This window comes from Hydra vulgaris, chromosome 09 (assembly GCF_038396675.1).
Source record: "Hydra vulgaris chromosome 09, alternate assembly HydraT2T_AEP".
In the NCBI taxonomy this organism is placed as follows: Eukaryota; Metazoa; Cnidaria; class Hydrozoa; order Anthoathecata; family Hydridae; genus Hydra; species Hydra vulgaris.
This window is the reverse complement of record NC_088928.1, coordinates 60,127,840-60,150,080: the sequence shown is the minus strand read 5'-3', so window position 1 is coordinate 60,150,080 and position 22,241 is coordinate 60,127,840. Positions and strand designations below refer to the sequence as shown.

The 22,241-nt window shown below is 26.7% G+C and overlaps 1 protein-coding gene across 1 annotated transcript in view; it reads left to right on the top strand.

The window, feature by feature from the left end:
• The first annotated feature begins 11,301 nt into the window (after positions 1-11,301).
• Positions 11,302-22,241, top strand: part of LOC100209233 (uncharacterized) — a 38,312-nt gene continuing 27,372 nt past the window's right edge. The window contains exon 1 of the mRNA XM_065806224.1: positions 11,302-11,418. Coding sequence (XP_065662296.1) covers positions 11,374-11,418 — 45 coding nt within the window. The 5' untranslated portion in view covers positions 11,302-11,373. The remainder of the gene's footprint in view (positions 11,419-22,241) is intronic.

Genomic DNA, 22,241 nt, shown 5'->3' with positions numbered 1-22,241 from the left:
ATATATATATATATATATATATATATATATATATATATATATTATATATATATATATATATATATATATATATATATATATATATATATATATATATATATATATATATATATATATATATATATATATATATATATATATATATATATATATATATATATATATATATATATACAAATGACTTACTATATGCAAATTTTTATATTACTTTTTAAAAATAAAGTTAATTTAATTTGTTTAGATGAACTTGCTTTAGAGAGGATCAGTCAGTTCCTCATATCTCTATTATATGAATTATTTTAGTATTTAGTCATTTACTATTAGTTTTCAAATACAGTTCTTTATTATGCCTATGTAAATTGTTGTTAGTCGTATTTTTGTATACCTAATTCTCACATTTTATAAAGTCACTTTTTTTTTCTGTAGACAAATTAGAACAAAGAATCAGTAAGTTTAGTTTAATTGTTTTAGTTACTATATCATTTAAAAGTATTTGTATGCTGTGTTAGTATTCCTTGTTAGCTCTGAATAAACGTTTTGATTTAAAATTGGTATTTAGGTGAGTACGGCCAGCAGATACGTAAGTTTCATAGATTTCTATATTTTTCAACATATAACTAATTGATACATCATTACAAATATAAACTTCAAGTAAATGTTTTAATTTAAAATTGGTATTTAGGTGAATATGGCAAACAAATATGTAATTTTTGCAGGTTTCAATATTTTAAAGTGTATATATATATATATATTTTAAAGTGTATATATATATATATATATTTTAAAGTGTATATATATATATATTTTAAAGTGTATATATATATTTTAAAGTGTATATATATATATATTTTAAAGTGTATATATATATATATATATATATGAATATATATATATATATGAATATATATATATATATATATATATATATATATATATATATATATATATATATATATATATATATATATATATATATATATATATATATATATATATTATGCCATTTAATTCATATTTAGTGTCACTGTCGTCTATTCCTGCTGGTAAGGTTTATATATTCTTACTTTTATATAAGGTTATATATTCTTACTTTTCAATATGATTATAATTGCTAAATATCGTGACGTTATGTTGTGTATTGTTTTTTTATTTTTTAGTATCATCATCGTCCATTACTGCAAGTTTTATATTATTATTTTTCAGTATAGTTTTAATTATAAAATAATTGTAAGGTTGTTTTGTGTGTTGTCTTTTTAATTTTTAGTATCATTTTCATCCGTTACTGTTGGTAAGGTTTATATATATATATATATATATATATATATATATATATATATATATATATATATATATATATATATATATATATATATATATATGTTTGTATGTATATATATTGTTAATTACAAATAATTTTAAGTATGGTTTCAATTATTAAATAATTGGACAGTTATGTTGTATATTGCATTTTTTATTTTTTAGTATCAACTTCATCGGTTATAATGGGTAAGGTTTTTATATTTTTATTTTCATATATGATTTTAATTTCTAAACTATTTTAAGGTTGTGCTATATTATTTAATTTTTTCATATAAAGTGCTGTAGTATTTTATATTTTTATTTTTTAGCGCCATCATCAACCAACATGATTGTTATTACAAAATAAATACAAGATTTTCTTTTTTATTCTAGTGCCACTTGCATCTGTTCCAGCTGGTAATGTCCTATATTTGGTAATGTCACATATTATTTCCAGTTGGTAATGTCATACATTGTCTGCTTCTGTTAATGTAATAATCACATGAAAGACTTTATTATAGGTTTTTGCTATACTTGGTTAGAAAGATGATATGTTTTTTACAGCCAATTGACTTATAGCCCCACATTAGTAGTTGTGTAACTTTTTTTGTAATATATATCCAATTAAATAATAATTTTTGGTAAGAAGTGGAAGGGGCATTAGAATGCCCCTTTCTTATGACATATTTGGATACGCCCTCCCTTATACTCCACTCTCTTATGACCATGGATGCACCACTAATGTATCTTTTAATCCAGTGGAATATGTTTTTTACTTCTTTGTTGTTGTACTTTAAATATTCAATCAGGTATTTCAAGAATTGAAACATTTTTTGATATTATAGTACTAAAACATCATCAACATATCTACTGTGAGTTTTACATTCACCTCCCATATTTGGTCGTTGTCTGGTATGAATTTATTTTTTAATTTATTTCCAATTTTTTGATTTATTTTTTAAATTTATTGTTCAAATTTTGAAAATGATATATTTTTTTTTAGGTTGGGTGGAGAGGGGGGGCAGGCAGGTGGTGGGAATACGCCCCTTCGTAATAGAAACACCACTTTTATACGTAAGATTGTATAACATAATTTTATATTGTTTACTAATTTTACTCATTATAGTAAAGATATAAATATTTATAAAATCAAGTCGTTTTTGATCTTAGGGTGTGATACACCAATCGCCACCACACCCACCTCTATTGCTAACATTCACCTCTCGTCTATTTTGGTGGTTTACTATAAATTTAAAACAACTTTTTTGTATATTTATATTGCTTATGTATTTAAAAAAAAAAAATTTTCTGAAAAAAGTGTTCAGTTTTATCCGGGTGAGGTGGTGGTTTGGTACATCCTCTGTCCATCCGATACACCCGGTGGTTAGAGTTTAACATAAAGTTGTAACCCACTTTTACACCTATCTTTTGACACCAAGATATTTGTATTTTGATAAGAATTGGCAAAGTTATGACAATTTAAGTGAAGAAAAACATTATTTTGACCACAGTTTCTTCAACAAATCCATATATAGAAAAATCGCTACTTAAACCGTCATAACTTTTGAACCAATTGTTCAATTTTGATAATTTTTTCACCGTTAAAATACTGTAATAATCCTCTTTCTATTGATATATAACATTATAGTATTCAAACAATTTGAAATTTTTTACTCACGTACCTAATTACACGAGTGTTTGTCAAACGGTTTACGCCTAACACATTTATTTTTAACTAGATAATTTTGTTTTGCATTACGGTTCTTTTTTTCAATAGTAGTAGACGAAAAAAAAGCAGTTTCCCGTTCACAACCATTGCAACAAATTTTTAGTCTAATACTTAAGCCATATTTTTTTGAAGAATCAAACTGCAAGTTAACTAACTCTTCACATTCTGGACATTTGAGAAGCATTATTGCATTTTTCAGTAAAATAAAATTCATAATAAAGTTAAATTCTTCACTTATATTTTGAGGATCCTGTGTAATCTCTTTGTTAAACAACTTCTTAAAGGATGATGAACATGGAATGTTGTCAATTGACAACTGAAGGTATAGCAGTAGTTTCATTAAAATTGCAATTTTTTATATATCTGTTTCCATGAAACTTTGATTTTTTATTTTGATATAGTCTTTTTGACGCTTCTTTTTTTTTCGATCTACCCTTAACACCTTTATTTGAATAAGATATTACAAAAATTGACTGCAGTATATAGAAAAAAGCAAGCTCGTCAAGAGCAGAATAGTATTAAAACTGATTTATGCGCAATGTATGCGCATAAATTGAGTCAATAAACAAGAAGCAGTAACTGAATAACAATATTCCTTTTGTACATAGTTGATAGTGAGATGGGTTTATTGCTTTTTGTGGAATAAATTTTATTGTTAAAACGCGTAGTAACGGAATAAACAAAGCGTTGCTATGGATAAAAATTGATATCGAATAATTTAAAACAAATAATAGAAGTGGATATTAAGTTTTTTTTTTGTTAACCAAGAAAAAAATGGAATTTAGAATAATTATGCTAGCCAAAAATTAAATTTTTGAAAAAATGAATTTTTCGATTTTAATTACTGTACTACCACCTTAAAGAAAATGTTCCCTTTCTTATCGGAGATCAAAGATGATCTCCTCAAATGTACAGTTTATCAAAGCCTATTTGACATTAGTAGTAGTGGACGGTCTGTTAGTGAAGATCATTACAAATCTATCAAATACAAAATGGCAAATATCAAACACAAATTAGATGCTTCTATATCTTTAAACAAAATCGCAGAGCTGATGAAGAGTCAGAGCTTTGGTCAAAAAGATAAAAAAAAATAGCCATCCAAGATGGAACAATTGCATTCCACACAATCAAACACAACTATAATTTTAGATGTGCTGATTGTACATCAAAACTAATTAAGAAATTTGATAAGCAAAGATTCGCTTGTTTCGTATAGTTCACTGGTTAAACGCTAACCAATATGTCTTAACACTGAAAAAACTAAACTAATTTATTATCTTTGAGAAAAAACTATTTCTATAAAAGTATTGAAATTAAAATCAAAATTAATAAAAAACGGCTGTACCCTTCAAGATTTATTATTATAAATATCTTGTTGTGTTAATTGACTGCAATCTTTCATGTAACTTTCATGATGAACTACGCAAGAAAATCTCTACTAAAAATATATATAATGGAAAACTTAATGTACCATTTTCTAAAACCCTTAAGTATAGTAAACGTTCTATTACGCACTAACAAACATTGTTTATTAGTGCGTCTGCAAATGGAGCAGGAGCCTTGTTTTCATCTTAAAATAGCTTTTCTTAATCTTAAACAAAATTAATTTAAAAAAAATTATGAAATATATTTTATTCTTTTAAACATTATTATCCTTACTATTAAAATATTATTTTAATTTTCTTTTCGTTATTACAACAATTATCATCGGTATTTTTTGTTTGTTTATTTTTTTCTTCTTTATTATTATAACCTGCAAATTATGATTTTTATACATTTACTTTTCATGTAAGTTCTATGTGCTTTAATCTATGCGTTTGTTCAATGTGTATGTAAGTTTTTCTGCTTATTATTGTGTATTATAATGTATATCTTTATGCTTATTATAACTTGTGTTATATTTAGAAATTGGTGTCACTCCTTTGATCAAATTCCTGTATGAGTGACACCATCCTAATAAATCATTAACTTTTTATTATAAATAATTTTATGCTTATACCTTACCATTATAATATTTATACTTATTCTTACCATTATTTCTTTGTAATTACTGCAAACATACTTATTATTGTTATTATTACTATTTTTATTATTATTAATATTATTGTAAAAATGATTTAAAGAAAGTAAATAGCTTGTTGTTGCTGTTTAAAAATACCATTCAAGTTCTCGAATGATATTTTGTCTTTGCTCGGTGCTAGAATTATTTTAACTACAGCTAAGACATTTAGATAGTAGCATATATCCTCAAGGAAATAGAAGAAAAAGAGTTATTACTTTCAGCATGTAATCATTTTGTTTACTTTTACTTATTAAGTGGACAATCTAATAAATAAATAACCTTAAATTCTGTATTAACAAAAAAAATCTCCAAGAAATTATTTTAAAATACAATTAGAAAACAAAAATAAATAGATATTTATTTCATTTCATTTAAAACCTAAATTATAGATTGTCAAAGATGAGATTTTTTAGACATTATTTGATTTAAGTTTCACTAGTTTGCCTTAACTACGTTGAGCAGTAAACATCACATATTAAGCAATTTAGAGGTGGGCTTTAGGGGGGCCCATGGGGGTGGTAGCCCCCTCCCTTTGGGACTTTTTTTTCAGGAATATTCTTTTGTTAACTGACTATTATACAGAATCGGAGGATTATACTGACGAATGAATTTGATTATTATACGTAATTATACGTATATGAAGTTAATTATTACACTAAAGTACAAAAAATTAAAAATAAAAGTTACTAATAAATAAAAATAAGCTGACCTTTTTTTTTTTTTAAGACTTTTTTAGCCCCCTCATTGGCGAGTGACAAAACCCGCCCTTGAAATTTTTACTCCAAAAAAATATTTTGCTGCAAAATGTATTTTGTTGAATTATTTCTTAAACATTTAAAAGATTGTTTCTTAGCAATAAAGAAGCGTTTCCATTATTAAAAAATTTTGTAGTGTTTAAATCGATTTACAAAATGCTAGGAATTATTATTAACCAAAATGTCCCTGAATGACGCTTTAACGTAGCCATTTGTTTAAAACTTTGTAAAACTATTATATAACACTGCTTCTTTAGAAAACAGACGAAGATATAATTCAATAATGGGGACAGACCCAAGTATTCAGTAAGTATGGAGCAAAAATTAAATAAATAAATACAATAATTGAAATTGAACAACAATATTTAAAATTTGTAAAATAAATACAAAAGTAAGTGCACTAGATTTTTGATTGTTAATCACAATAACAAAATGGATTTTAGTTAAATTGTCTACAAATATGACAAAACATTTACACTGTTTTCATGTTAAATATTATCATATGTGCTGCTTGATTTAACGTCTTCGATAATTGCTTTTGTTTTTAAATCATCATTTGATAATTTATTAATTACTTCTAGTTGAATGCTGTCATTATTTAGGGATTTTTCTTTTATATAAAGACAAACTTGTTAGGTTACACTTATTAGGTTTTTATCTAAACACCTTTTTTTTTTCATTCTTTAAACTACAGTTATTTGTACTTGAAATATAAGTTACCTGTATCATCTATGGCTTCGCCAGCTTTTCATTTTTCCTGTCATCACGTTTATGATTTCGCATTAACACATTTGTCCCGCTAGCAATACTAATAAATTTTAATTGATTCTTTTTCCATGGTCGCGTATTTGCCTTATTTGCAACTTTTAGATGTTTTCGTAAACTTTTAGATGTTTGTATTGAAAATACACTTCTTCATTTCATTTATTTTATTGCTAAAGTGGCTCTAGTATCATGTAAAATATGATACATGAATACATAAAAATGTGTATTTTTATCACGCTAATATATAAAGCTAAAACCATATAAACTGCTTACCTTAGCACCAAATTTACAATACAATTTATTCACTACTTCGACGATACAATTTATATTTAATTACAAAGGGCTTTGTTTTTCTTTAAATCACTTTAAAAATCTTTTTTTTTTAACACAGCCTGCTTTTTAACATAGCTAATCAACATTTTATTATAAATTATTCGATTTTTATAATATTACTAATGTACAAGATGCAGTAAATTAAAGTTATATTATTTTGCTCATTAACTATATTCAAAATTATACTTTCATTGACTGACCGTTAGAGATAAGCGATTGGGTTACCGTTGAGACCGTTGGGGCTAGACACTGTTAAACGGCCTTACATCGACTGACAGTTAAAGATATGCGCGGCAAAATGTACTTACATCGACTAATGATAAGTTTGAGAGAAGACTGAATACACGGATATAATTTAACAAGAAAGTTCACGCCTCATTACCGACTAATTTATTGTTAAAGAATGAAGTTTGAACTACCTGGTTAAGTGTTGTTACTCAGTGCTCTGTAATGAGACCGTTAGAACTTCTGAAATGACCTAAATAAATAAAAAAAGCAACAACTTAACAAATTATTGAAATGATGCATTTATAGTCAGAGCTGGCATCAAATATGCTAGGATATTCTATTCGATTCAGGATATTTATTTCTGGATATAGAATATCCTGAGTAAAAAATAAGAGATATGTAGTCAGCAAGAAGGAGACAGCTACTTAAGACATAAGTATACAGCTTTGCTTTCGGGCCTTCATAGCCTTACCAGCCTGTTAATTAAACCCAGGACATTGTTTCACCTTACCCTCTCAGTCTATTAAAGATTTATAAGTAGATAAAAAACCTTTCTTGATATTTTATATAGTAAACCATATGGTGACTTTGAACTTATTATAAAGAAAACTAACTACAAACAAAGGAATAGGAGCAACGGGATATAAAAAGATTCTGATGAGTCTTTATTCATAAAACACAGCGTAAAATGAAAACAAATTTTGTCAAGTGATTTTCTACTAATTTAATTTATAATTGCTCTGTTCTTTTAAGAACATTTTTTTCATTAAAAGATATTATTCCCAAAAATTTAAAATCTAACGTTGTTTATAAATTTAATTGTACAAACTGTAATATTTGATACATAGGGCGAACTGTCCGACACATTTCTCAACGTATTGATGAACATATTAAGGAAGATAAAAAATCACATATATTTCAACATATTAAATCCAACATTGATTGTTTTAATAAAGCAACTGCAGAATGTTTTACCATTCTGGATTCTGCCAATAGGGTAACTAAATTAGAAATTAAAGATAGTCTTTATATAAACTGGCAGAACCCTGAGTTAAACGAACAAGTTAGGCACAGAGTTATTGAATTGTTCTAATTTAATTTATATTAACATCATGTCCTTTATTGTACAATACCTTTTGTGTAATAAATGTTAACTGTAAATTTGAGTGTATTTTCATTATTTCCATTGTATTATATTTTTTATTTTAATTATGTATTATAAAAAGTTTTTTGAATAGCAACTTTTAATGGAATTTTAATTACTTTGTAACCTATATATTGAAAAATTTTATATTGGTCATTTTAAACTGATGATGAACATTGTAAGTTCGAAACATGTATTTTAAACTAAAAAGTGTTTTTTTTTTCACTAAAATAATAATATCGTTTGTGCTTATTAGACCTTTCGGACATTTTTTCATTCTTCTAATTATCTGTTTAATGAGATTTCTAAGTTTAGCAATATTAATTGTTTTTACTACTTCTTCAGGTATCATTTGAGAAGTTCCTCATTTGCCAGGTGGGGAAATAAAGGTAATCCTATAAGCAGCACACTTACTAGCAATATTAAAACCTTCACTAAATTCCCTCCTTATCATCAGCCATAACTGATGAATTTAGTAAGGTAGCCACAATCCAATGTTATCGCCTTATCTGACATTCTTTCAGCATATACCTCTGAAACAAAATTTATGTAAAAACTTAATGGTAATTGGTAAGAGGTAATTGATACAAGGAAATTTATTGAATTGTGGTGCTTGTATTCAGGCCATGTTGTACTTTACAGTTCTCTTATTCAAGATTTAAACATTTTCGAAACAGTACCAAGAGAAACATTAAATCTACTAACTATGTCATTGCTTTGCAATTAAAGGTGTAATTTCAAGAGCAGGTAAAGATTAATCTTGTAAATATAATTTTCTGTACCTACCACATTTTTTTGGTGTTTTGTACAATTGGTTTTATAAGGTCATGGAGAATGTTCAAAACTTTCATGTAAGAAATGTTTGAGTAGAAGTTACTCTACTCGTCACTTGTTAATAACTGTTTTTTGACTTTGTTTTGATAATTTTTGACTTTATTTTTAATTACATTTACCTGAATTTGTAATTTTCTGTTTTGAAAATTAAGATAATGAATTAATTTTTGTAATTTGTCAATATAAGTTTTTTTCAGGTTACTTATAAAAAAAATTGAGACTTGAGCTTGAAACAGCTCATTAAGATTAAAAAATAGAATAATATAATTTTCATTTTCACCTACTATTACTACTACTACTACTGGTACTATTTCAATCATAAAGTCAATGATTTTTTGGACCGAAGTTGACACCAAGTAATAAGGAACTAGATCATGGCTGTTTAACAAAAAAATTGTCTTGATTTTGATCAACAAAATATGATATTACAGTATTTAGTGGAGTTTACGTTTGAGTCAGTATTTACTGTACTATTTCTATTTAGAGACGCAAAAGAGCAACTTTATATCTAGAATCGTATCCAAGTTTTTTAGTGAGAAAGTGATTTTTTTAATATAGGCTTTTTATCTTTAAAATGATTAAAGCAAACTCGTGCATCTTTTTTTAGACAAAAAAAATCAGTTGTTCCAGGAGCATGTTTTAGGAGGTTAACAAGTTTGATCCAAGTTTCGCGTTGAGAAGGAGATTTTTTATAGTTGGAAAAGGAAATAACTGAAAAAGTGATGCACAATTACATCTAATTTCTTATTTTTTACATTTATGTTCTGTGCATACTTCATATTTTCATTTATAACTTTCACTTGAGCAAATTTTTACTACATAATGATATGCCATTGCACCAATAACTACTTATTAAAATTAAAGCAAGAATGATAAAAGTTAAACTTAAAAAGTTGTAATTTGAAAATAATTACTTCAGTTTAAAGAAACATCTTTTATTCGAAAAGTTCTCCTCCATAAATTGTACCATTTTTAATGTTTGTTTACTCTAAAATTTTTTTGTGTTACAACTTTCGGGAATATCGAAAACCGTGTATTGTCATTATTAAATTTAAAAAAAGAGTTTTACCTTATAAAAGACATTTATTTTTGTTTTTAATAGTTTTTTCAACGCTGATAGAAACCAGTTTTTGTTGTGTAACGTAAAACAGATTTGTAAAAAATAGTGAATATTAGCGCTTTTGTGATATATATTTTTTTCATCAACATCAAACTAGAACACTATACGTTGATATTGAGACCAACGTATTTATATGATTTTTGATTAGTATGATTAATGGACAGTCTTTTAGCAGAAATTTACATTTTCTTATGTTTAAAAACTATAAAGGCTTCTCAGACTTTCTTATGTAGTTTATCTATAAATTCTCTATCATAATATATTCAACTAAAAAAAATTTGCAATAGTCTGCAGTTAGAACTTGGGCACATTGGTAGTTTGCTTATTTTATGCTAGATCGCAGTAACTTTTTATTTTGTTGGTCGCGATACAAATAGTATAATAAAGTCATTATATCAATTTTGGAAAGAAATTTTTTCGGTGAAATGCATGCGGTTGAACCCGCACTTAGCTCGGTGATACAAAATCACCGGTAAAACATTTTTTTTTCAAGAAATTTAAAATTTATTTGAAACATTTCTGTTTTCTTTTTTTCACCTGTGTGTTTATCTTTATGTAAAATTTAACTATGCGTTTAAATTATGATAATCGTAAGCAACTTTCACATATAAATAACCAGTTAAACAAGATTCTCTAAAAAATAAGTTTTTTCATTTTATTAAAATATGGGACTTAAAACTGGTGTTAATTTTAGAATATCGAAAAGTAAAAAAAATTTCATTAAAAACCTTTTAAATCTAAATTTTATCTGAACTAAGTCACGAGATGCGGTTAACATGCAATACTCTTTTTAAATTACCAGTTAAAAAAAGGTGTTTAGAGATTTTAGGATTTTGTTTAAGAAAAAGTTTTATGAATAATTTTAATTTCCTCGAGTGTGCTCGCCCTTTATTTTATTTTCGAAAATTAAGATCTAAACTTCTAAATATTGTCTTTAGTAGGTTAGTATTTTGTAAATATTGTTTATATTTACGTAGGTAAAAACTTCAATTTTATACATAAGTATATATATTTATGTATATTTTAAAAATGAAGTATGCTTATTATATATTTTATCATTCAAAAGCTTTTTAATACAGATATTAATTTATTGATTTGTTAAACATGGATCATGAAGATGAAGAACTCAAACAAAGGATGCGCAATCAAGTACTGAGCATTTTTTTAATATAGTTTTTCCCTAAAATAAATATCACTGAAAAAGTAAAAACTAATTGATACATTTTTATATATAAATTTATATTTTATATTAGTTTTCTTTAAGTATGTTTTAAATTGTTTTGCTTGTTTGATTTACTTGTTTCAAGATAAATCTGTTCTATAATAAAATGCAGTTTAAATGTTATATATAAAAATTAATATTTTAATTTAGATAAGTTAGGTGCAAACTTATAAAGACCCAATATTGTCTAAGTTCCAATTGTTTCCAGAGTTAGAACTGTTTCCACAATTAAAGTTGCACACACAATACTACATGTAGAAAATCTCCCTCCCCCCTCTCATGGCTATTCAAGGAAAATTGTTTGGGCAGTAATACCCCCTATGCTGGCGCCCATCGTAATAAAATTTGGCAAAAACATTGTCATATGTAGGCATTTTTTTGCAAAAAAAATAGTATTTGTTGTATATAAAAAAAAGGTTCTCAATTTCCAAATTTAATCGGCACCCATATGTCAGCTAAATACATTCAATGCTGTCAAAAAAGGTCTAGAATAGCCTGTACCCTCTCCCCTTGTCAACAACTTGTCAAACTTCCACATAAAATTACCTCAACATTCGATTACCCTCCCCCCTGAATGAATCAATTTTGAATCATTCAGGGTTAAATAATTATCATAATTTATTTACATTGCAAAGTCACAATCTGTGATTGTGCCAATCCTCCTCACTACAACTATAGACCTAATCTGATTTTATAGCAAAAGCAAATTTTCTAATAGAGTCTAGTATAAGAAAAAATGCATTTAAAAAATTGCATAAAGCAGGGGTTGCCAACTTTTGGAGATGAAAAAGCCCAAAGTTTTGACCTCTAGTATAAGCAAATAACATAAATAGACTTATATACAATAATATAGACTTTTATAATGTACTTACAAAAATCTTGTTTGTTTGCACAGCAGACTATCCATAAAAACTTTAAAAAAATAATAGTGTTACGAGTAAACATTTAATGTGTGCTTATTTAGTTCTGTATGTGTTGGGTCTTTTTAAAGCAAAAAACAGTTTTTAAAAATTAGAAATATAAATAGCTTTGTTAAAATACTGAAGGTTAAGCGAGTATGTAACACAGGACTGAAAACACTGCATACACTGCCTAATTTTCTTTTTTTTAGGTAATTAAATTTATTTAAAAAAGTAATATTGATGTTAACTTGTCTTGACTTCCCCTATCCCCCTTGTCAACAATTATCAAAAAATTATAGACCTCTGCCTCCCCCTATTTTGTTGGTGTAATTAATAGACAGCGCTCCCTCCCACCTACACTATAAAAAGAACTTATAGCTTTTTGAGGTTATTTTTATATTTTGAGCATCCAATTCAGTGGATGAAGAGGGTGATCCAAATAAGTGGACTATATGAAAAATTTAACAAAATAGAAGTATTATATTAAGGAAAAGCACATTCCTCGATATTTAATGTGAAAGTGCAAAACATTTATGATCTACCTTACTCCATAAAACTTTAACACCATTTTAAGTTATTATGTGGTAGTGGTGTAGTGGTAAAGCACTTGCTTCATAAGCGAGAGGTTCCAAGTTCGATCCCCACCACATACCTGATAGTACCGCGCTCAACTTCTTTCTCCGTGCAGCGGCCTTGTTCGTCAAGGTTCGTGTTTCGGAGTTGAGAGAGGGTTATAACCACTATTAAGTAGCAATAAAAAAAAAAAAAAAGGGTTTAACATTTAAAAAATCTTTTATATTGCTTATAATGAGTTATCAATATTTTTAACATCTAGGGCTTGTCTATAAATTACATCACACAATTTTTGACTGTTTTTGACCCCCCCCCCTCATCATAAAATCGTAACACTTTATTAGCAAGTTTTGTATGAGTCATCACAAACCACCCCCTTCCCCCCTCCTTCCTCCTTAGAGTGTGACATAATTTATGGACAACCCCCTACTTATAGTCGTTTAAATTTGTCTAGGTTCGCAATTTGAATTTAATGTAATTGTAATTGTAATGTAATAATATCTGAATGTAATGTAATTTATTGTAACAATATTCGTTATTACAAATTACTAACATTATTCGGGCTTGGACAGGAATGATGTGCGATCGCAGGCTGTGTCTGACCATGCTTGTAATTTTTTTTCTTTACAACTTGACCACTGCTGTTTTGATGTTTTAAAAATTTAAAATGCAATAAAAAAATCGTTACATTATGAATAAATTTTAATCATTGATCTTTTTTAAAGCTTTTTATTATATGCAAAGGCTATAAATTAAATAAAAAATTAATTATAATGATCATTAAGAATAAACACATTTTGTGTAAATTAAATGTTATATTTAATTTTTATTTAAGTAAGCATGTATTTTTTTTGATAAATTTAAACTTTTGAAACGTTTGAAATTTTTCCATGTTTTTCTAAAACTGATTTAAGATGTTTTTTTTTTAAGTTACTTTAAATAATGAATAAATTAAATTAAATCTTCCTACTGCAATGGAATGATTTAATTGTTTTAATTTTTTTTGTTTATATTTTTACAATGAATTGTTGAAAAGTATTTTTAAACTTGACTTACTAATCAGAACATGAAATAATTAAAAAATACTATTTTAAAAAGACTTTTTGTCTTTTTAAAATAGTAACTTTTTAAAAGTTACTATTTTAAATAGTAACTTTTTAAAATAGTAATCTTAGGAGGAGAGGGATTTTTTTTCTTGACAATTCGACAAAAAAAAATTGTCAAGAAAAATAATGTTATTTTTTAAACAATTTTTTTTTGTCAAATTGTCAAAAAAAAAATTGTTTAAAAAATCAAAAGCTTCTGTTTGAAAAAATTTTTTTTACCATTTAAAAATATTGTTTTTTTTTTCTTTTCAATAATTTGATTTCACTTCTCAATGATTTAAATAAAATTTGTTCATTTGTTAAACAATAATTAGAAGTAATTTATAAAAGTGTTTTGCGTTTTAAAATAATTTATTTCAAATGCAACTAAAAACATAACAAAAAGTAATTTTCGCTTCAATTTTGAGTTTTTTGAGTTTTATTTTAAAGCTAGTGTGTTTGCTTTTTTCATAAGGAATTATTTTCTTTATTTTTTAGTTTCTTTAATTTTTTTTCTAGTATAAGTTTAGCTTGTTTCTTTTTTCAGTGCATTCCTAAAATGTTTGAACCATTAAAACATCTAAATAGTCGTGATCAAATTGTCAAGAAAAAAATCCTTTGTGTGGTCAGCAATAGCATTTGATCGCATACCATTCCTTTCCAAGCCTGATAATTAGTATGTTTTTGAAATTGTATAGGCTTAAAGTCAACCATGTTATCTCATGGTGTTAGCCAGAAATAAATTTGATACAGCGTTTTGACAAAATTGTGAATTTGTCAAAGTATTTTCCAATCCCCCTCTTAAGATTAAAATATATTTTGGGAATGCATGGAGTCCTTTTCTTATTTTCATTACTCTTCTACTCTACTTCAGCATTGCGCACATCAATTAGAAACCCCGCCCTTTAAAAAAAAAAAAACTGTCCATAACATTTATTGAAGATGAAGATGAAATCAAAACAAAATTAAATTGACACGGCAAATTTAACTCTGATTTTCAAAGATATGTTAAGAATTAAATATTTTTATATTATTTTAATCAGTGTATATTAATTAATTGTTATTAAGAATTGTATATTTGATTTATTTTTAATCTTAATATCTCATAATATATATATTTTTAATCTTAATAAATCGTTGTTGCTTTCATTTTAAGAGTATTCTTTTGAATATATACTTCTTTTTCAATAGTGGGCATTCATGTAAATGAAATTTTTTTTGTGACACACGAGCAAATCAAAAAAACAACCAAATCAATAACGCATTTCTCAAACACAAACATATTAAATTCTGCTTGACGTCCTTTATGCATAGTTTTGAAATAGTAAACATGAGCTCATAAATTTCACATTCACATTGCAAGTTTAATTTTATAATTAATATTAATTTTCTTTATTAAAAAAACAACAACAAATGTCGTTTAATTACGAAAGAATATCCAAGCGATTGCAGGTTATTGTTGTAACAAAGAACACCAGTAATTATTTTTTCATTCAAAGTCATAAAATGCTATTATGACTATGGTTCATTCAAACATTTAGATTTACTTTTACATTTTAAATTTAAGCAAGCGGTTTTAATTTCTACTACCAGTATGTTGTAATAAAAAGCATTGTTGTTATTAAATGTATTTAATTTACGTTTTAAATACAAGCAAGCAGTAAAGAAATCTGTTTTATTCATTAAATAAATTTCTAGTACCAGTTTGTTATAATCATAAAACAGTTTTGTATTTAACTTATATTTCAAAGGACGTTTTTTAAAAAAATTAGTCAAGAATGTTTTTACTTAATACTTACCACTACCCTAAAGCTGATTGGGGTTCTTTTCATGATTTTTTTGTCATTGTTGTTGGGTTGATGTTTTTTGAATTTCTGCTAAAAAATACACCTCCTACATAACCTCCTAGTTTTTAACTCATTTCTTATTTAAACTATTCAATGGCTTGTGGTTCAGACAACATTCCTGTCATTGTCTTCTAAAAGTGTTCTACAAAACTCTCCTTAATTCTCTCTAAACTATTTAATAAGTGCTTGAATGAATCTAATTTTCTTTCTAGTTAGAAAATGTCATCTGTGGTTTCAATTTTAACAAAATTTGGAGAACACTTTGACCCCTTGAGCTACCATCTAATCAGTTTTCTTTCTATTGTTAGCAAGATCTTTTTGTTTTTAATCAACAAATTTCTTACATCCTATCTTGTGTCAAAAAACTTATTCTCTTGCAATTAATTTGGTCTTTTCAAGCTTCTTATTCTACAGCTGACTTGATTATTAGTTACTTAACTGCAAGATTCTATTGTGCATAAGGAGGCAGCAAAGCAAGGGCTGTTATTCTAAATGAAAAGGGCTACTGCTATATATCAAAAGCTTTCTATGAAGTTTGGCATGCTTATTTTCTTCACAAGTTTGCTTTATATGGTGTATCTGAGAAAGCTTTTCAGTCTTGGTTAGGTGTGCGTCATTATAAGACCACATAAATAATATTTTGTTTTTATGATTTGACCACAGCTTTTGACATGTTTTCAAAATTTTAACATGTTTTAAAAATGCCCTAAAAACTTACCTAGACTTAACTTAAAAACAATTAAAAAAAGACTTTGTTTAAAATTTAAAACTAAAACACACAAAAATTGTATATAATTTACAACAAAAAAAAAATGCAAACTAAAACGCTAAGTTTATTTAAATCATGTTTTTAATTACCTTTGACCTTTTTTTTAAACAAGCTTCAAATCTTACAGGGTGGCTAGCAGTCCTTAAAAACCTTGAATACCTGAAAAAGTCCTGGAAATTGATAGGTCCTGGAAAAGTCTTGGGATAACACCCCCTTTAGCAAAAATTCTTGAAATTCCTGGAACTTTATTTCTGAAATAGTTCAATATTTTGTTATCATGTTTTTATCATTTAAAGAATTACTATAAATTTTGCAGAGATTTATACTGAATTTGATAATTATGTATTTTGTGTAATGCAAAAAGAAAAATTTTTGTTAATAATACTATCAGTATTATTAACATCTACTAATTGTTTGGTTATTTTTCATTTTCATATTTTTTTAAATCAAGGTATTTTGTTTTTTTTCTCAAGAAAAGATCAACATATCTTTGAAAAACCCAAAATTTTCCTTGAAATGTCCTGGAATTTTGAATTAGCTATTGGCTGGTCACCCTGATTAAAAATAAAAATTTATTATAAAAATAATTGATAATTATATAATTAAAAAAACTGTATACAGACCTTATTTTAAATAAAAAATACTTAATGCATTAGCTTAACGTGATATTTGACGTCATAAAATTCATTTTAATTTTCTTATTTTTTAAAAACATTAACTTTTTTAAATTACTGCAATGATATTAATTACCCCAAAACAAGTTAGATGTTATTTAATGGCTTTTTTATTATTACTATAAGGGAATGTTTATTACTATTATTATTTTTTTTTAATATTAAATAATTAAATTTAATATTGCAATTTTAGAAATGTTTGATATTAACAAATTTCTTTCTTTTCTTGACATTTGCATAAGTGATTTAAAATATGTTAAATTTTTGAATTTTTGAAATGATTATTTCTTAAATTTCTAATTGCAGCTTTGCAACTACAAATTATTTTTTATTTAAAAAAGATAAGTGAGTAACAATTAAAAAAATTATGTTAATTTATTTATTTTATTCCATGCTTTATATAAGGTTACTTTCTATATATGTTTGTGTGCCACAAAATTTGGAATCAATTTTTGAAAGCTTTTTTCTCAACCAATTTTGCTCAAATTTTGCACACTTAATCATTTTCGATGACAATACAAGGAAATGGAAAAATTTGACCAAAAAAAGTTAATTAAGTTAACAAAAATTTAATTTGTATTTTCCCATACATTTTATTTATTTGATATGAATTGCGTATTACGTCACAAAAATCATTGATTTGCAAATTATTTGCAGTTTCGAAGACATTAAAGCGCAGCGATTCAAAACCTATTGTTTTAAGTTATTAAGTAATAAGTCTTAAGTTATTAAGTTAAAAACCTATTGTTTTAAGTTATTAAGTTAATAAGTCTTAAGTTATTAAGTTAAAAAACAAAAATTTAGTAAAAACAGTAATTTTTAAATTTAAAAAAAAAAAAACAGTAATCTTTCCTTCTACAAAAGATAACAAAAAAAGAATTTCTAGGCCCAATAGAATTCTGCTTGCAGAAAGCATGGATTTGAAAAAAGAATTTTTTTTTGATTTACTAGTTTATTAAAAATTTATTATTTTATTAACGATTTTGGTGTGAAAGCAAAGATTCTTTTATTAAACTATATCGCTGTATACATCATTTATTAAAAAATAAATGCTGCGATTTAACTTGCGTTATAAAAACAAAGTTTAACTTACGTGTTGTGCAAATTTTTGATGCTGCTGTTTATTTAAAATTTAATTTTGAGTAATAAAAAAATGTTTAGGAAAGAAAACCAAAAAAGCAATTGCGATAAAAATGAGCTAATATTTTTTTAAGAATAAATAAAATTTAAATATTGAACAATATTTAGTAATATTTTTAAATAAATTTGGCAGTTTAGTTAAACCCAAGCATTAACTTTAATTTTAATAAACTTAAATATATTTTTTAAATTAATTTAAATTATATATTTTTTAAATCAAAATTAAATTATATATATTTTTAAATCAAAATTAAATTATATATTTTTTAAATCTAAATTAAATTATATATTTTTTAAATCTAAATTAAATTATATATTTTTTAAATCTAAATTAAATTATATATTTTTTAAATCTAAATTAGTTAATTAAGTTACACAAAGCATAATTTAAGTATAAGTATAAGCGTCTATACCCAACTCGTATGTTGGCCACTTTAGTGTGGTATTTACAGTAAATGATGAGCTGTAGTAACTACGATGACTGAAAACTGAAAACTGTTGTTTAAATTTATCAACTGATGTTGCCTTCATGACATTATCTGACAGAGCATTCCAGTCATTGACTACACGGTTGTTAAAAAACTTATGTCTGATTTCGCAGTTCCTGACAAAATTGCGATGAAATCTGATTCGATGTTTAGCCCTGGGTGCTATGCTGCAAGGCATTACGTGCCAATCAATTAGGTTTAAATTGTTGAGAAGTTTATATTGTTGAATAAGATTACCTCTTTTCTTTCTGTCTTCAAGAGTGGTTAATTTCATGATTTTACATCAAGTTTTGTAGTCTTTATTTTTCAAAGCCTGAGGAACTGTCATTGCGTTGTGTTGGACCTTTTCGATTTTTTTTTATGTCACTATCAAGGTAAGGGTTCCAGGCTTGTATGGCAAAGTCCAGATGTGGTCTAATATATGCAGTATAATTTTTTTTCCAAATGTCAATGTCTCTTGATACAAAGGTGTGTTTAAGAATTCCGAGCATATTATTTGCTTTGTTTGCAGCTATATTGCATTGTTGAGCATACTTAAGATTCTCGGAGATAAGAATTTCGAGATCTTTTTCGGAATTAGTGACTTTTAAAACTACTCTATTAGTTGTGCAGTAATTTTTGATTTCATCTATAATATAATCAAATTTTATTGTTCCAGAGTTTACATGCATTACTTTACATTTTTTTACATTTAATTCCATTAGCCAGGTTTGGGTCCATTTAACAATCTTGTCTAGATCGGATTGTAAACTTGCTCGGCCTTCATCATTTTTGACAACTTTCACGAGCTTTGTGTCATCTGCATACATTTTGCAAATGGCTAATTTGACATGAATTGGGAGGTCATTAACAAATATGACAAAGAGAGTTGGTCCTAACACAGAACCTGGGGGAACCTCACTAGTTACATCAATCTAGTCAGATTTTGAATCTCCAAATATAACACGCTGTTTGCGGTGTATTAAGAAGGCTTTTTTATTTTTAAGTTTGCTTTTATTAAGAAGGCTTTTAAGATTGCCATTTATACCATACATTTCAAGCTTTTGCAGCAGTCTGACATGCGAAACTTTATAGAATGTCTTTGCAAAGTCAAGAAAAATTAGGTTTTTTCTTTGATTTGCTATGAGTCAACAAGTCCATTGTTTCTAAAAGATTTGTGATGCAAGTCTTTTTTGAAATAAAACCATGTTGAGTTTTGAAAAGCAATTTTTATTTACCAAATGATTGATTATGACTTGTCTAACTATTTTTTTCATAAGTTTGCATGGAACAGAAGTGAGCAATATTGGCCTGTAATTGGTTGGATCTGTTATGCTACCTTTTTTATAAATAGGTGTAACATTAGCTCTGAGCCAATGTGATGGAACCTTACCACATTTTATTGAAAGGTGAAAAATCAAAGTTAGCGAAACTGCCATTGTTGTGGCACATGCTTTTAAAACAAATGGACTAATGTTATCATTGCCCATTGACTTATTTCCATCAAACATATTTAGGTGTTTGAGAACAATATTTTGGTCAAATGTTATATCCGAAGTTAAAACATTTGTTTTGGATGCAAAAGGTTTTAGTGGCTGAATCAGTGGTTCCTTTGTAAAAACTGAGAATGTTTGGTTTTGTTATTCTATCACTGCTCATTTGATTTGAATCTGAGGTTAAGGCTGATATTAGATTGCTCACTATCTGTTTACTATTAATATATGCAAATAGCTTTTTGGGATTGTACTTGTTGTCAGCTAACTCTGACTCATAGACAAGTAATGCTTGTTTTCTGTTTTTCTTCACCTCCTTTTTGACATTTGTATACTCCTTGATGTGCGCTGCATTTTTCCACTTTGAGTTTGCATTTTTGTACCAGAGCTCTTTTTTTAGCTTAATTAGCTTCATTAACTTTGTGATCCAGGGTTGCCTTATTTTGGCAGTATTATTTGCTGCCTTTGGAATAAACTTATGGCACGCTTCATTATAGTGGTTAGACCATATGGAATAACATTCTTGAACATCGCGATCCATAAATCTAGCTTGCTATTTTATGTTATTTATAAAAGTGTTTATTTCGTTGTATTTACCATGTTTATAAATTTTTTTCTGTTAAAACTATTTTGATTACTACTGCTTAAATTGTGCTGCCAAGACAAGGTCCTGTTAAAACTTGTTGTTGGTTCTTCCTTTTAATTCTGATATAATTAGATCAAGTGTGTTGTTTAGATTTCCATCACAGTTTTCTTAAAAGTTGGACATTTGAGATGCTGGTAGATGTGGTTGTTACAGAGAGCATCATTGAACCTGTACTCAAGACTATTTTCATTATCAGATGTGATACACCAGTCAGATTGCCAAGTTATGCCTGGAAAGTTGAAGTCACCTGTCAGTTGTATACTTTTGTATCAACTAAGTATCTAGCGTAACCAAGAGCACAAGTTATTTCATTTAATTGTTCTGAAGCAGTTAGCAAGTTCCTTTCAGGACGATAAATACAACCTATAAGAAGTTTTTCTGATGTTAATTTTATTTCAACCCAAAGTTGTTCAGATTCTTTGCATTTAGAGTTTTTATTTAGCTGCAAATTGTCTAGTTCACTTGCCATTATATCATTTTGAACATAAATTGCTACACCACCTCGATAACTGATTCTAATATTCTTTCCTAAATAGCATATAGTTATTGATTGATGGAGCAGAAGTAGAATCGAACCAAGTTCAGTTATAGAAATTAGGTCATATTTGTTTTGTTCAGCTATTAATTGGAGTTTAGTAATTTTGTATTTAATGAGTGAAGTTGCATTGTTATAGAAGCAATCAAGAGATTTTGATTTATTCTGATGAAGATTGTTTTTGTTTGATGCCAACGTATGTGCTGATTGATTTGCTAATTGTTCAGACTGGAATGACATACAACAGTCCTGCAGCTGCTCAAGCTTCTTTCCAGTCACCAAACGGATTTTTCTCAGACCGTTGATATTGATTGTTTTTTGTGTGTTGATGCATTTGAGCCTCCCTCCTCTGATGACAAATCGAAAGGGCTGATTGAGTTCATTATTTGTCTTTAGAGTGTCATTGTACTTTTTTCTGTTTTTATTAAGCTTGTTAAAAGTATCAACCTCAGAAGGAGTTCGGTCTGGACTAATAAAAACTATGTTTCTGTAATTGTCAATTTGTGATAGATTTTTCTTGGAAGCTAGTATACTGTTTCTAGTTTCCACGACTTCAAATTGGACAACAATTGGTTGAGTAGCTAGTGAGTCTTTTTGAGCACTTATATTTGCTTGAAGC